A 14,158-nucleotide genomic window follows, 5' to 3' on the forward strand; every position below is an offset into this window, starting at 1 on the left:
ACCTAGGGAATGGGATCGATAGAGAAGAGTTAGGAGGACTGCGCCCTGAATGGACTTTATGAGCTCTATACCACAGGGATATGGGATGATTAAATGATGTTGTGTATGTAGAGAGCTTTGCACAATTCTTGGCACATAGTAGGTCCTTCTGTAAGCTCCTTCCTTCCCTCCTGTAGGTAGACACGTTCACCTTGCTGGTGGCCAGGTGGCGGTGGGTTACCCGTATGACTGTAAGTCTCCTGTCTTTGTGTCCCTGCTGCTCAACCTCCACCTGCAGCCTTGTTGACCAGCTTGGTCCTCCAGCTTCAGGGCATCTTCTGTGTCCAACAGCTCACTGCCCCTTGACATTTGGGCTCCCTCCCATCCTTCCCAGGGACCCCAGGCCTTCCCCACCTCCTCACTGATTCTTGTCTGTTTGGATTTGGGATTTGAGCTCCCCCAAAGCTTTGATCACATTTTAGTGTGAATAGAAGTGCAGAGAACTGGTTTTCAGAGGGGATTTGAGTATGAGTAAGCCCAGGAGCATTAGCGCTCTAAGGGTTGGATTTGGGGAGAGAAGGGGGCTGTAAAGTGAGGAAATGGGCCTTGAGTGGGGAGTGTAAGGGCACCAAAGAGACTTTGCTTATTTCCTAACTTTGCCCCTGACAGTAGCTGGTCCTGCACACCCCACTACTAAACTCACAGATCTAGAGATCTCTGACCTGGTGTCAAACAGCATCCTTCTTCCACAGGAGATTAGGATTGAGGTAGAAAACCATGCTGTGTCTTCCCCAAGGTCTAAGTTGGAGGGCATGTGCTGGACCACACCAGCATCCCTGAGCCCCTTCTCTGGTCTGTGTCCTGTGAAGCATGGCCAGGTTGGCATCAGCCTCAGCATCCCCAAGAGCAGAGTACCTCCCGCCTACCTACCTTTTCCTCCTTGTACCCCACAAAGCACTGCCTTGTACCTGGCTCGGTCTTTAGTTGGGGTGGTGGTGGTGGGGACAGTCAAATTTCCAAAGTCACTTTTATACCAGGCAGCAGGCATAAGGGCCAAGAGAGCAACTGAAAAGAATACAGACTTCAGTGGTTGGGGGTGAGTGGCTTTGGGTGAGGAGGACAAGAGGTGCTATTTACACTAGATCTTGAGAGGTGGACAGAGAAGTAAATGTTTTAAAAGGCAGAGATGTGGGGAAGAGCTCTCAAGGAAGAGCGAGCTGCAGCCCCTAGCATGGATGAGGGGAATGATGAGGTGTATTAGGTGTGCACCTCAATTATCCACTTCATATGCAAACAAACAATACTCAACATGGTTGTCTGTATTTTCACACTGTTCCCATTATGTAAGGCCCTGAACTAAGGGTCACTTGTTTTCTGTGCTCCTGATTCTGACTCTGCTCCATCATTCCACTTTTTAAATTGAAGTGTTTAGAACGGCACCTGCTACCTAGTAAATACCACAGTATCGTCTGTAAAATAAAAGAAATAACAAGGCTGTCTTGTGAGAGAACCAAAGTAAATAACCAGGTTCTCTTTCTACAGTGCAGTTTTATTTCAATAACCAGGTGCCTGCGAGGGGAAGACAGATGGTGTCTGGGGCCACAGTGTCCACAGGCCCCAGAGGGCAGAGTGTCATGGCAAAGCTTCAGGAGCGAGCAGGAGACCTCAGAGCATGAGAGCACAGAAAAGCAAGAATGGGCTTCAATTCAGGCTGGGATACTCCTGGGGACCATCTGGGCCTGAGAGTTGGGGAGGGGAGGTGGCTCTGTGGCTTCGTCTCATGTTCCTTGGGCCGTGCGCCCAGATCACTTGGACTGGCCGTCCAGGTATGTGATGTACTCCTGCACCCAGGCAACGCTGGGGTTGACGCAGACCTGTCGCCCTTTTCCAGTAAGGAAGCTGTGGAGAAGAAGGAGAAAGAAGAGAAGCTGAGAGTCAGCAGGCGGGAGAGGAGCCCATTCCACCACCCCACTCTCTTCCCCATGTAAACCTCCCCACCCCTCTCTCCGCTGGATGTGGCTCCTCGCAGAGAGAGAGACCGCCCCCAACCTCAATCCCCACTCTTACAGCCAGCCTCTGTTTTTCCCCAGGAAGTCAGTGAAGGCCTCACCAGGAAGCCCCACTTTCCTCCTCTTTCTTGATCGCTCTCTATGCACTGGGACAAGCTCCCACCACCTCCCTGCAGGCCCAGCTCAGGCTGGGAAGTCCCCAGGCCGCAGCTTCCTCCTGTGTCCCCTATTAATCCCCCTCACCATTCCTAGAGAGTCCCACCCCCTGCTTTCCTCTCCCAGGCCCTACAGGTTCTCACATTTGCACACCTTCCATTATCGGTGGGGCTGTACTTACACAACTGCTGGCATGGGGCATAGGTCACTGGTCCTATAATAGTCTTTTACAAAGCGGAGTGGGATTTTCCTTGAGATGTAGTTGAAACAGCAGGGAGTCTGATCATTGGCTGGTTCTGCAAAGTAGAGAAAGGGCTGTATGACTCGAAACCTTCTCCACGTGGAAGCTTAGACCTGTATCTCTACTCCCCAGAGCATCCGAGAGGGGATATGGGGAGAGGAAGAGACAAGATGGGAGCACCTGGGAGGGAGAGTGGCCTGGCCCCTCTCAGGCAGCTCTGCCTCCTCCCACTCTTCATTGAAGATGATCCTTCTCCAATACCTCTCCTCCCTCCCCACTGCCAGCCCCGCCTGACCTCTCCTTCTCTCAGACCCTCCCCAGGGCTGGGATGTGACTCTGTGGTCATAGTGTTTCAAATTTCTGACAGCCTTCAGAATTCTGGAATAAGAAATCAGAATTCCTGGGAGTTCTCAAATCATAAATCATTTTATATTTTTCTTTTTCTTTAAATTGAGATATAGTTGACATATAACATTGTACTAGTTTTCACTGTACTGTATATTTTTCATAACACTTTATTGTCATGTTTTTAAATAATAATGCATGACCATACAGTAAACAGTGAATCACTTTTCTGTGATAGGGTTGTACTAAAAGTTTCAGTGGTTTTGTGTATAAAAAAATAATAATAAATGCAAGGTAAGGGGCCGGCCCCGTGGCTTAGCGGTTAAGTGCGCGCGCTCCGCTGCTGGCGGCCTGGGTTCGGATACTGGGCGTGCACCGACGCACTGCTTCTCCAGCCATGCTGAGGCCGTGTCCCACATACAGCAGCTGGAAGGATGTGCAACTATGACATACAACTATCTACTGGGGCTTTGGGGGAAAAATAAATAAAATAAAAATAAAATTAAAAAAAATGCAAGGTAATAATAAATATCTATGTGTTATGACAAGATTATATCTTCAATAACATGTCAGATGTTCTCTAGCAGATACAGACAATCAATAATAGAAAACATGAAAAGAAAGGAACATTAACACAAAATAAATGGCCAATAAAAATCATTTAAAAATAGAAAAAAAAATACTACAACTCTAATATTTAAAATATTTAAAAGTTATCATTCAAAAATGAAATTCGAAAACACAGGAAGCATTAATTGCCCTGTTTGTAATCTTTATCTTTGTTTTGTAACAAATATTCCAGACATAGAACATTTTTTCCATTTTGCATTGATGTTGGCCGAATTGTTGAAAGTGTGTCCAAATGCACCTTCAAGGTGGGCGTTCGAGTACATAATGCTTCATATAAGCTCATTCCTTTTTTAACAAAGGGCATATCTTGTCTACTTGTCCTGACTTTGGTTTTCCCATTCAAATTGATATTGCTTTTGCTAATTTAGATTTTATATACGAATTAGCAAATATTCCTGGTTTCATGTCCCAGGATTCCACGGCATTTACATATTTTCTCTTTGTATTTCTTCTGTTAAAGCATTTATAAAGAACTACAGCCTATAGCAATTATTCAAACACTGGGCAATGTCAGTGAACATTATTGTTCAAATAACATAATATTCACATCTTCTACAAGAATCATAGTTGAAATTGCCCGTTTAAGGACATATTTTGCTTCCAAAACTTGCTATTTCTGGAGACGATTTGTGTAAAGTGTATTACACAGACTGTATACAAACTCATTAGCGTTTACTTAGCAGCGGACAGGCCCATGAACCCACACTGGTAACATGGCAACGGCTTCAAGCTGTTGGATTGTGACCGCGCCCACTCTGTGTGCTCCTGTCCCAAGTCCCCAAAACGCTGATCGTAACTTTGAGTTCCCAGTGTCAAGTGTTTTCTGCTCTTGATGTTAGTGGATTCCTTTAAATCAGTAACGTCTCTATGTTGATTGTTAAGCTTTAATTCTTGCAGGAGAATTATAATACTTTTCCCCATTTTCCCAATTTCTCAACTGAGTTTACTTGGGACTTGGGATTTGGAAAAATGTATAATTTTCTGACAAACGCTGAGAAGGAATTCACGCATGGAAATGCTAGTGGATGCCCAGGGTGGGCCACAGCAGGGCAGGACTGCTCCCCTGCATACGAGAGGGTTCTCTTTCATAGGCCTCAGAGAAATGCTAGAAGGGGGAGGTTTGCTATGCCAAGAGGAGCAGAGCCTTGGCTGTAAAGCAGGAGAGCTAGACTTGTCCTTGCTTCTGCTCTTGAAAGCTGTGTGACTCCAGACGGGACACTCACCCTTTCTGAACCTGTGTCCTTAAAATGGCAAATGACGGGGCAAATACTGTGCATATTGATTTATATACCAATGACTGTTTTGTGCAATAAAGGCCTTATTACCCTTGTGTAACAGACGAAGAACTGGAGGCTCAGGAAGCCTAAACAAGGCGCAGAAGGTCACAAGCTGACCAGTGCAGAGCTTCCAGACTGAGGCTCCCTGGAAGCAAAGACAGTGTCTGCTTCTGCCCACCACTGTATTCCAGCATGTTGACAGAAGGGGTGGCACAGAGCAGGCTTTTAATATATATTTGTTGAGCGAATGAGTGAATTCAGTTTGAATCTATGACTTCCTGACTGTAAAGCTAGTTATTTCTCCATTCTGTCTTGCTGTTCTCTGAAGAGAAAAAAAAAAAGCTTCCGTTTACATTAAAGTCTCTAGTACAGGCCTGGTGCATGGCTTAGTTCCTGACAGGGCTTATCTCCATTCCTCACAATAACCCTTTGAGAAAGTATTACCTGTTCTGTTTGCAGATGAGAAGTCATATGATGATAACGGGAATTATGGGAAAGCATTAAGGAGCGCTATAGCTCATTGCAGTCAAAAGTCCTGGAAAGCAGCCATCATTCCTCGGACTAGTAGGGATGTCAAATGAGAATTCTAGGACCCAGTGTTTTTCTGTCTCTGATTTTGATTGAAATTCAGCTCAGGTGAGTAGTTTCCCGGAAATCTCCTCCCAGGGCCCCTGGCTCCAGCCCACTGCTGAGAGGCAACCATGCCTGTTTAGGCAGGAAAGGGCTTTGAGCTGGGAGTCAGCACACCTGGGGTCGAGCCCTGCCTCTTTCAGTCACCAGCTGCTTCCTCTTCGTGTATCCCACAGATGTTTATTGAGAGCTTACGATATGCCGGGAGCAGCTCTGTGCCATATAGACAACTACACATATCTTTAGGGAGAGGAGGGAAGCTGATTCCGGGGCCTCAGGCTGAAATGACCCTGCAGGCCAGGCAGACAGCAGCTAGGTGTGGCCCGGCAGTGGGGACTCCTGAGACCTGGGGAGCCCACCCTCTGTCTAAAGGGGAAAGCACCCACCACCTCATTTCCAGTCGAAGGTTAGCTTGTGGAAACTTGGGCTCAAGTCTGCTTGGTCTTCCATATTTGCAAAAGAAACGGGAAATATAGATTTTTAAATGTTTCCAATTTTTAAATGTTGGCAAGCAATCCAAATATTGTAAAACCCCATCTAAGCTAAGCCGTGCAGACAGTTTGATCCTTGGCGGTTTCCTCTCTCCCAGCCTACACTTACACGTGGCTCCTGTGTCTCCCCAGGAGGCGGCGCAGCAGATAGCCTGGAGGACTCTGGATCAGCTCCTCTCTGCTGGGTACCCAAGGGCCAGGGAGGCTGTATTCAGAGGCAGGTTTTCCTCTCCCCAGAGGAGGCGGAAGTGAGTCTTGACCAGGTATGGGGAGAGAACTGTGGTAAAGACGCTATCTGTTTCGCAGGGACCCCCAGGCAGCCTTTTCTGGAACGCCCACCTCTCCTCCCTGCAGCTCCCTGCCTCCAGCCACTGTGTGCTCTTTGTTCAGAGGAATGAGAGTGACAGATCTCACCTTCATTGGCTTCAGAGTGGAGGGCAGCAATGAGGAGGAAGGCCAGGGTAGCCAGGCTGCCCTTCATCTTTCTGGCGGCTGACGAGCTGCAGGAACAGGGCTGGGCCAAGGACTCGTGGGTTCTCCGATTCCTTGAAATCTGGGCCCTGAGCTTCCTTTATAAGAGGTTGCTGGTCAGGAAGTCATGAGATAGAAAAATCCAAGATTGCATGGGAGTTTTGGCTCTTTAGAATCGTGACTGATGAGATATCTAAAATATGAGAACTGAGTCAGTTTATTCAAAGAAAAGTATAAGGCAGAGAATGACCCTAGGTTTCACATTTGGCTTACATCTGGAGGGTGGTGGTGGGGGAAGCCCAGAGACCAAGGGCTTTGGGGTGGAAGCTGCCCTCCTCCCCTGCCCCTCCCCAGGGAGCTTGGTTAAGCCTCCTTGCTAAGCTCATCTTTGAGTGTGGACCATGAGTTCAGAGGCCTGGGCAACTGTATCAGGCTCAGCAACTCCAGGGCCCACCGGGATAGAGATGTGCTGTGTCTACCTCCGGCACGAAGCCTGGACTCAGGCCTGATGGGGGCTGGGATTGGGGAGCTGGGTCCGAAGGAGATCCTGGGATGGTTGGGCCTCACCAGCCAGGATTGGACTGGAACCCTTTACCTAGGCTGAGCTGAAGGCCCCTGCCCCCGCCCAGCACAGGAAGCTTGATCAGATCCTTAGCAACCAAGGAGGGTACACAGGGCTCTCTGATCTCTCTGGGTGTACAAATATCTCTTTGAGACCCTGCTTTCAATTCTTTTGGGTATATACCTAGAAGTGAGATTGCTGGATCATATGTTAAATTTATTTTTAATTTTTTGAGGAACAGGTGTCCTGTTTTTCCACAGCTGTTGCACCGTTTTATATTTCCATCAACAGCACAGAAGAGTTCCAATTTCTCCACATCCTTGCCAACATTTGTTCTTTTCCGTTTTTTTTTGATAATAGCCATACCAATGGGTGTGAGGTGGTACCTCATTGTGGTTTTGATTTAAGCACCTGTGTTTTTATCAGTTTTATATAAAGGGGTTCCAGGTAAGTCTGTTTGCAAAGAAAACATGCCCCTACTAAAAAGAAAATTTTAAACCCCCGTTCTAATGGAAAGGGCTTTTGATCTAGACAGAGGCATTGTTTTTCGTCTTGGAATCCATCACTCATGAGCTATGGGTACTTGTGAGTAATTTCATTAAGCTTTTAAAGCTTCATAAGGCTGCTGAAAGGAATTTGTAACATAAACAATCTGAGTGAAATCTTCCTTATGTGTCCATAGTCAGACCTTCCTCAGGGCTGATGTTTGTTCTTTCAGTAGATGTTCATTGAGCTTCTACTGTGTGCCAGGCACTTTCTAGGCCCTGGAGATACAGAGGCAGACAAGAAAAGCAAGGCCCCTGCTCTTCAGGTGCTCAAATTCTAGTGGAGGAGACAGACAAACAAGGAGGCAGGAGATGGAGTTAAAAGCTAGGAAGAAAATCAACCAGGGTGATGTGATAGAAAATGCCTGAGGGTTGGCTGGAGGTTGCTTCATAAGCTGGTCAGAGGAGCCTATTCAGAGGGGGTGTTATTTCAGCTGAGACCTGCTTGTTGAGAAGGAGCCAGACTCACCCAGATCAGGGGGAAATGTGTCCCAGGGAGAGAGAACAGCAAGGGCAAATATCCAGAGGTGGGAATGAGCTTGTGCATTTGAGGGACAGACAGAAGGGCAGGTGACTGGAGAGAAGGGGTGACAGTGAGAGTGTTCAGAGATATGGTCCATTGTCCAGGTCTTTTGGGTCTGGACACTCAACAGTTTGCATCCCATTTTACCACCATCTCATCCATGTGGGCACTGCAGGTGGTGACAAAACAAGCCAGAGTGGCTCATATTCCTGGGGGACCCTGGGTAGCTACGTCCTGGAGAGCAGGTGGGTGGATTTAACATGAACACTTGTCAGTTGCTTTAAGGGAAAGCAGGGAAGAGAAGACCATGGATTCCTCCCCGCTTGGACTTCAGTCTCCCTCCTCTAGGTGGATGGAGAGGGTGTGAGCTGCCTGCTTTCTCCCAACAGATCAGGAGCATAAGTGGGAAACAGCATGTCTCTCCATTCCTTGTAGGTTCAGAGAGAGAGAGAGAGAGACCTGGATGGATGCCTCTAATGTCTGTCTTTCTCCTCCCTGCTGACTGTGGGCTACAGTGTGTACACAGCAGGTGGCAGGTGGCAGACAGTGGCCTTTGTCCCCTTGGTTAGCAGAACATCAGATGTGGGGGACACACACGGGCAGGAGGATGGAAGAAGCTGACTCATACCATCATTTGGGTCCCTGCACCAACTCCTGGGCTCCTGAATCTAAGTTACTGATGACACAGAGTCATCTGCCTTCCATGCTTTGAAAGTAAACCACATCCACCCTTCTCCCGGAGCTTCAGTCTTGTTTGACTGACTCTACTTCCCCTATTCAAATGAGAAGGGATGGAGTGGAGGAGGGGGACTTGGGGAGGGTTAAGACTCTAAGGTTTTTTTTTTTTCAGTAAAACTGTTGTTTTTGTTTTTGCACACTGGCACATACAACAATGGTGCTGGCCCACAATAGATTATACATTAGTTTCCTGAATTTTCCTGTTTTCCCAGCTGATTCCAGTGTACTTTTGTTAAATGCTGAAGACCAGAGTCTATCTACAGCTCTCTCCAGCCCATACATCCTCAGATGTCCCTTGCTGCCAGAGAAGGAAGTGGGGTTGGTCCAGCCTGACTTGCCCCAGCTTTACTCATGCTGACTTGCGGTGATCACTTCCTTTTTTAACGTGCCAGCAAAGGATTTCTTACCAAAAATTGCATAGATATAGAATCTTGCCCGGAACAGATGTGGCTGACCACTCTTAAGCTCACGGAATCCATCTTCTTTCCCTCTCCTTTTTTGGAAGACTGGCTGCTGTTTGCTTGTCTTCAATATCCTGCAGCCTCTCTGCCTCCCAAGGGTCCACAAAGATTATCAGACTCTACTGTACATTGTCTCAACTACTAGAATGGACTTCATCCAAGCCAAGGAATGAAATGCCATGCAATCTACCTACCCATCTTGGCCTTCGATTTCTTCTTATCTTTGGGAAATACACCCTTTCTAGACTATAATGGACAGAGAAGGGACAAATGAAAACTGGAGACTAGGTGTTCTGCTTTATCTCTTTCACTTGTTCAGTTAGCACTCTGTTCATTCATTAATTCACTCATTTACTCATTCACTTATTCTATAAATAATTGTTGAGTGCATACCGTGAGCTGAGCACTGTTCAAGCACCAGAGATATTAGCCGTGAACAAGATGCATAGGGTCTTCTGCGAATTTAAGCAAGCAATAGGCCTTTGACAGTTTTTTCTGAAAACAAAACAAGACAAAATAAAAACTTTCATCATGATTCATTATTTAAAAAGCAACACTATGGAGAAATTTGGGAAATACTTAAGCAAAAAGAAGTAAGCAGAAATCCCCTGTGATCCCACAGTAACATTTTTTAGATGTATCTTCTGTCTTTCTCCTCTACATGCTTTCTCCCTAGCTGAGGTCATACCAAAAACCCAATTTCATAACCCATGATTTGACATATTGTGAACAATTTCATTTCGTTATATGCAATTTAAAATAATTTTTAGCAAAAATGGTGCGTGCTTTTTATAGAATTTTGAAGAAAATTAAGGAGGAAAAAACTCACTGTTTACCACCATAAATATTTCAATGTGTAATTTTCTAGTCACTTTTCTATATATAATCATTATACATATTATATACATACTTAACTAAACAAAAAATGGGGTCATACTAACTGTTCTTTTGTATAACCTGATTTTTATAGTTTTGTAATTATTTTTATTTGCTATCGAGGAGGCATAAAATAGAGATTGATGATAAAGAGAAACAACACAACAAACGTCCTTGCATCCACCACCCCTCTGCAAGCCTGTCCCCACTCCCTTCTTCCTCTGACCACTCTCTCTCGCAAACATTATTCATACTATACTCTTGCTTTTCTTGTAGTTTCACCATGTGTATTTGAATCTTAAACAGTGTATTTTTAGTTTTGTATGTTTTTGAACTTTATATAAATAGAATCATTATATGTATTCCACAGCCTTTTTCTCTCTCCACATTGTGCTTCTGAGATTCACCCATATCACTGTGTGTAGCATTTGAGCATTGTGGAGACTGGACAATCATTCACCTACATTTGCTTTCACTCCTGATGGAATTTCAGTGTATGAATATACCATGATGCATTTTTCATTTGCCCCCTTTTATTTTTGCTAATGCTAACAGGGCTGTTATGGGTATTCTTGTGCATGTTTCCTCCTGTACTTGTGCTAGGGTATTTGTGGGATGTATCTGGAGTGGGAGTGCTAGGTCTTTGGCTGTGCACGCCTTTACTGTACATGATGACAACAGTATTTTCCAAAGCGATAGGACCAATTCACACTCCCAGCAGCAGTGTGTGCGTATCAGTTGTTCCATACCCTCTCTAATATTAATACTTCTCAAATTTAATATTTAATTAAATTTGGAGGGAGGGACACAGGAAGGAAGGAAGGAAAACTTTATTCTTTCCAAACCCAGAATCCAGAACTAGGTACTCATAGTTAATAAATATTGCTGGTTTGATAAATTTCTTACAATGTCTGCCTGGACCCAGCGCATTGCAGCCACTGAAATCTCCTATGTGACTGAAGGGAAAAAGATGAGGGGAAGCAAGGGGGGGCCATGTGATCTCTCAGAACATTTAGTAAATAATACAATTCGAAACTCAAAAGGAATTTCAACCATAACGTAGCATACATAAATCTAAAATAAACGTGAACAGAGCCCTAGAGTATGTCTGGAAGCGGCTTCTGAGGTCTCAGGGAACTTGCCTGGCTCAGGTCGCCGTGTCCAATCTGTTCACATCTCTAGCGCTTTCCTTGCTGGTTCCAGACCCCTCAGGGATCTAATTCCAGTTGCTGATGTATTTCTGGAACCACACCTTGCTGGGGTTGGCACAGACCTGTCCAGTCTCTTATATGGAGGAAGCAATGGTGAGAGGGAGAAGTATACAAAAAGGAACAATTCAGCAGCAGGATGCCTGTGGGATTCTCTCTCTCTGCTCTATGTCTCACTCTCCATAGGGGTGGGCAGGAAGACTGGCTCTGACACGGCACCAGGCTGGGAGTATCAGCTGCTGGCCTTTAATAAGAAATTGTGAGAGACCCAACGAGAAATGTATGAGAAGCAACAAGGGTTTATCAATTTTATTAATCTTCCCAAATGACCAATTTTTGACTTTGCTGATTTTTCTCTTTTGTTTGTCCATTTTCTGTTTCATTGCTTACCAATCCATTTTCTTCCTTCTACTTACTTTGGGTTTAATTTGCTCAATTTTTCCTAGCTTCTTGAGGTGGAAGCTTTATTCATTTATTTCACAGCTTTCTTCTTTTTGAATAGAAATATTTAAAGCTATAAATTCTCTTCGAGGTTTTGCTTTAGCTCCATAATGCCAGTTTTTTGTATGATGTGTTTCATCATCATTCAGTTCAAAATATTTTTTTATTTCCCTTGTGATTTCATCTTGGTTGTATGAGTAATTCAAAATTGCATTCATTATTTCCAAATATATGGGTGTTTTTTTAATATATCTTATTATTATTGATTTCTAATTAAATTCCATTATGGTCAAAGAATATGCTCTGTGTTCTTTTAATGCTTGGATATTTACTGAGACTTGTTCTTGGCCAGGCTGTAGTGTATCTTGGTGAGTGTCCCAGGCACAGATGAAAAGAATATGTATTCTGCACTTGATTATGTTGTGGTTAGTTGTCATTTTCTTTGTATTTGCCTTGCTTGGGGTGCCTGAGCTTTCTGGATCTGTAGTTTGATGTCTTTCATCCATTGTCTTCAAAGGTTTTTTCTTCCCCATTCTCTCACTTTTTCTGGTACTCCAAGCACATGTGTGTTACTTAGATATTTTCTTATATACTTTGGGTGTGCTCTTCTTTTTTATTTTCAACATTTTTTTTTTTTTACTTTTTTGCTTTTTGTGTTTCAGTGTAGATGTTTTCTATTGACCTGTCTTCAAGACTACTGATTTTTTTCTTTGCCCTGTCTAGTCTACTGTTAGCCCAGCTAATGTATCTTTGATTTATATGATCTTGTTTTTCATTGCTAGCATTCCTTTTGGTTCTTTTTTTAAATTTTAATTTTTTAATTTTATTGTGGTCATGATAGTTTAAAACATTGTGAAATTTCAGTTGTACATTATTATTTGTCATTCACCATATATATGTGCCCCTTCACCCCTTATTCCCACCTCCCTTACCCTCTGGTAACCACTAATCTATTATCTTTGTCCATGTATTTGTTTATCTTCCACATATGAGTGAAATCATATGGTGTTTTTGTTTCTCTGTCTGGCTTATTTCACTCAACATAATGCCCTCAAGTTACATCCATGTTGTTGCAAATGGGATGATATTGTCTTTTTTTATGGCTGAGTAGTATTCCATTGTAGATATATACCACATCTTCTTTCTCCATTCATCAGTTAGTGGGCACTTGGGTTGCTTCCACGTCTTGGCTATTGTGAATAATGCTGCAATGAACATAGGGGTGCATAAGTCTCTTTGAATTGTTGATTTCAAGTTCTTTGGATAAATACCAAGTAGTGGAACAGCTGGGTCATATGGTATTTCAGTTTTTATTTTTTGAGAAATCTCGTACTGTTTTCCATAGTCGCTGCACCAGTTTGCATTCCCACTAGCAGTGTATGAGGGTTCCCTTTTCTCCACATCCTCTCCAACATTTGTTGTTTTTTGTCCTGGTAATTATAGCCATTCTAACAGGTGTAAGGTGATATCTCATTGTAGTTTTGATTTGCATTTCCCTGATAATTAGTGGTGTTGAATATCTTTTCATGTGCCTGTTGGCCATCTGTATATCTTCTTTGGAAAAATGTCTGTTCATATCCTCTGCTCATTTTTTGATCAGGTTGTTTGCTTTTTTGTTGTGGAGTTGTATGAGTTCTTTATATATTTTGGAGATTAACCCCTTGTCAGATATATGATTTGCAAATATTTTCTGCCAGTTGATGGGTTGTCTTTTCATTTTGTTCCTGGTTTCCTTTGCCTTGCAGAAGCTCTTTAGTCTGATGGAGTCCCAGTTGTTTGTTTTTTCTTTTGTTTCCCTTGCCCGAGTAGATATGGTATTCAAAAAGATCCTTCTAAGACCAATGTCAAAGAGTGTACTGCCTATATTTTCTTCTAGGAGTTTTATGGTTTCAAGTCTTACCTTCAAGTCTTTAATCTATTTTGAGTTAATTTTTGTTTATGGTGAAAGATAGTGGTCTACCTTCATTCTTTTGCACGTGGCTGTCCAGTTTTCCCAGCACCATTTATTGGAGAGACTTTCCTTTCTCCATTGTACATTCTTAGCTTCTTTGTCAAAGATTAGCTGTCTGTAGAGTTGTGGTTTTATTTATGGGCTTTCAATTCTGTTCCATTGATTTGTGTGTCTGTTTTGTTACCAGTACCATGTTGTTTTGATTATTATAGTTTTGTAGTATATTTTGAAATCAGGGATTGTGATGCTTCCAGCTTTGTTCTTTTTTCTCGGGATTACTTTAGCTATTCGGGGTCTTTTGTTGCCCCATATGAATTTTAGCATTCTTTGTTCCTTTTCTGTGAAGAATGTCATTGGGATTCTGATTGGGATTGCATTGAATCTGTAGACTGCTTTAGGTAGTATGGACATTTTAACTATGTTTATTCTTCCAATCCATGTGCATGGGATATCTTTCCATTTCTTTGCATCATCATCAATTTCTTTCAATAATGTCTTATAGTTTTCATTGTATAGGTCTTTTACCTCCTTGGTTAAATTTATTCCTAGATATTTTATTCTTTTTGTTGTGGTTGTAAATGGGATTTTATTCTTGAGTTCTCTTTCTGTTAGTTCATTATTAGA

General features: G+C 43.4%; 1 protein-coding gene across 1 annotated transcript; it reads right to left on the minus strand.

Moving 5' to 3' along the window:
• Positions 1–1,317: 1,317 nt before the first annotated feature.
• Positions 1,318–6,284, minus strand: LOC101402457 (regakine-1-like). Its single transcript, XM_004434849.3, has 3 exons — positions 6,173–6,284; positions 2,326–2,440; positions 1,318–1,878 (listed from the first exon to the last, which is right to left on the minus strand). The coding sequence occupies exons 1-3, from the start codon at positions 6,237–6,239 to the stop codon at positions 1,785–1,787; spliced, it is 276 nt and encodes a 91-aa protein (XP_004434906.1). The 5' UTR covers positions 6,240–6,284; the 3' UTR covers positions 1,318–1,784.
• Positions 6,285–14,158: the final 7,874 nt, after the last annotated feature.

This window comes from Ceratotherium simum, chromosome 16 (genome assembly GCF_057802395.1).
Source record: "Ceratotherium simum simum isolate JZ-2026a chromosome 16, ASM5780239v1, whole genome shotgun sequence".
Classification (NCBI taxonomy): domain Eukaryota; kingdom Metazoa; phylum Chordata; class Mammalia; order Perissodactyla; family Rhinocerotidae; genus Ceratotherium; species Ceratotherium simum.

Bases quoted from the DNA above. Each gene is read 5' to 3' on its own strand.
- LOC101402457 (XM_004434849.3), bottom strand. From the start codon at position 6,239: ATGAAGGGCAGCCTGGCTACCCTGGCCTTCCTCCTCATTGCTGCCCTC. The intron at 2,441-6,172 runs GTGAGATCTGTC...TCTACTTTGCAG, and splicing joins CCACTCTGAAGCCAATGAAG to AACCAGCCAATGATCAGACT. The intron at 1,879-2,325 runs GTAAGTACAGCC...TCTTCTCCACAG, and splicing joins TGCCCCATGCCAGCAGTTGT to CTTCCTTACTGGAAAAGGGC.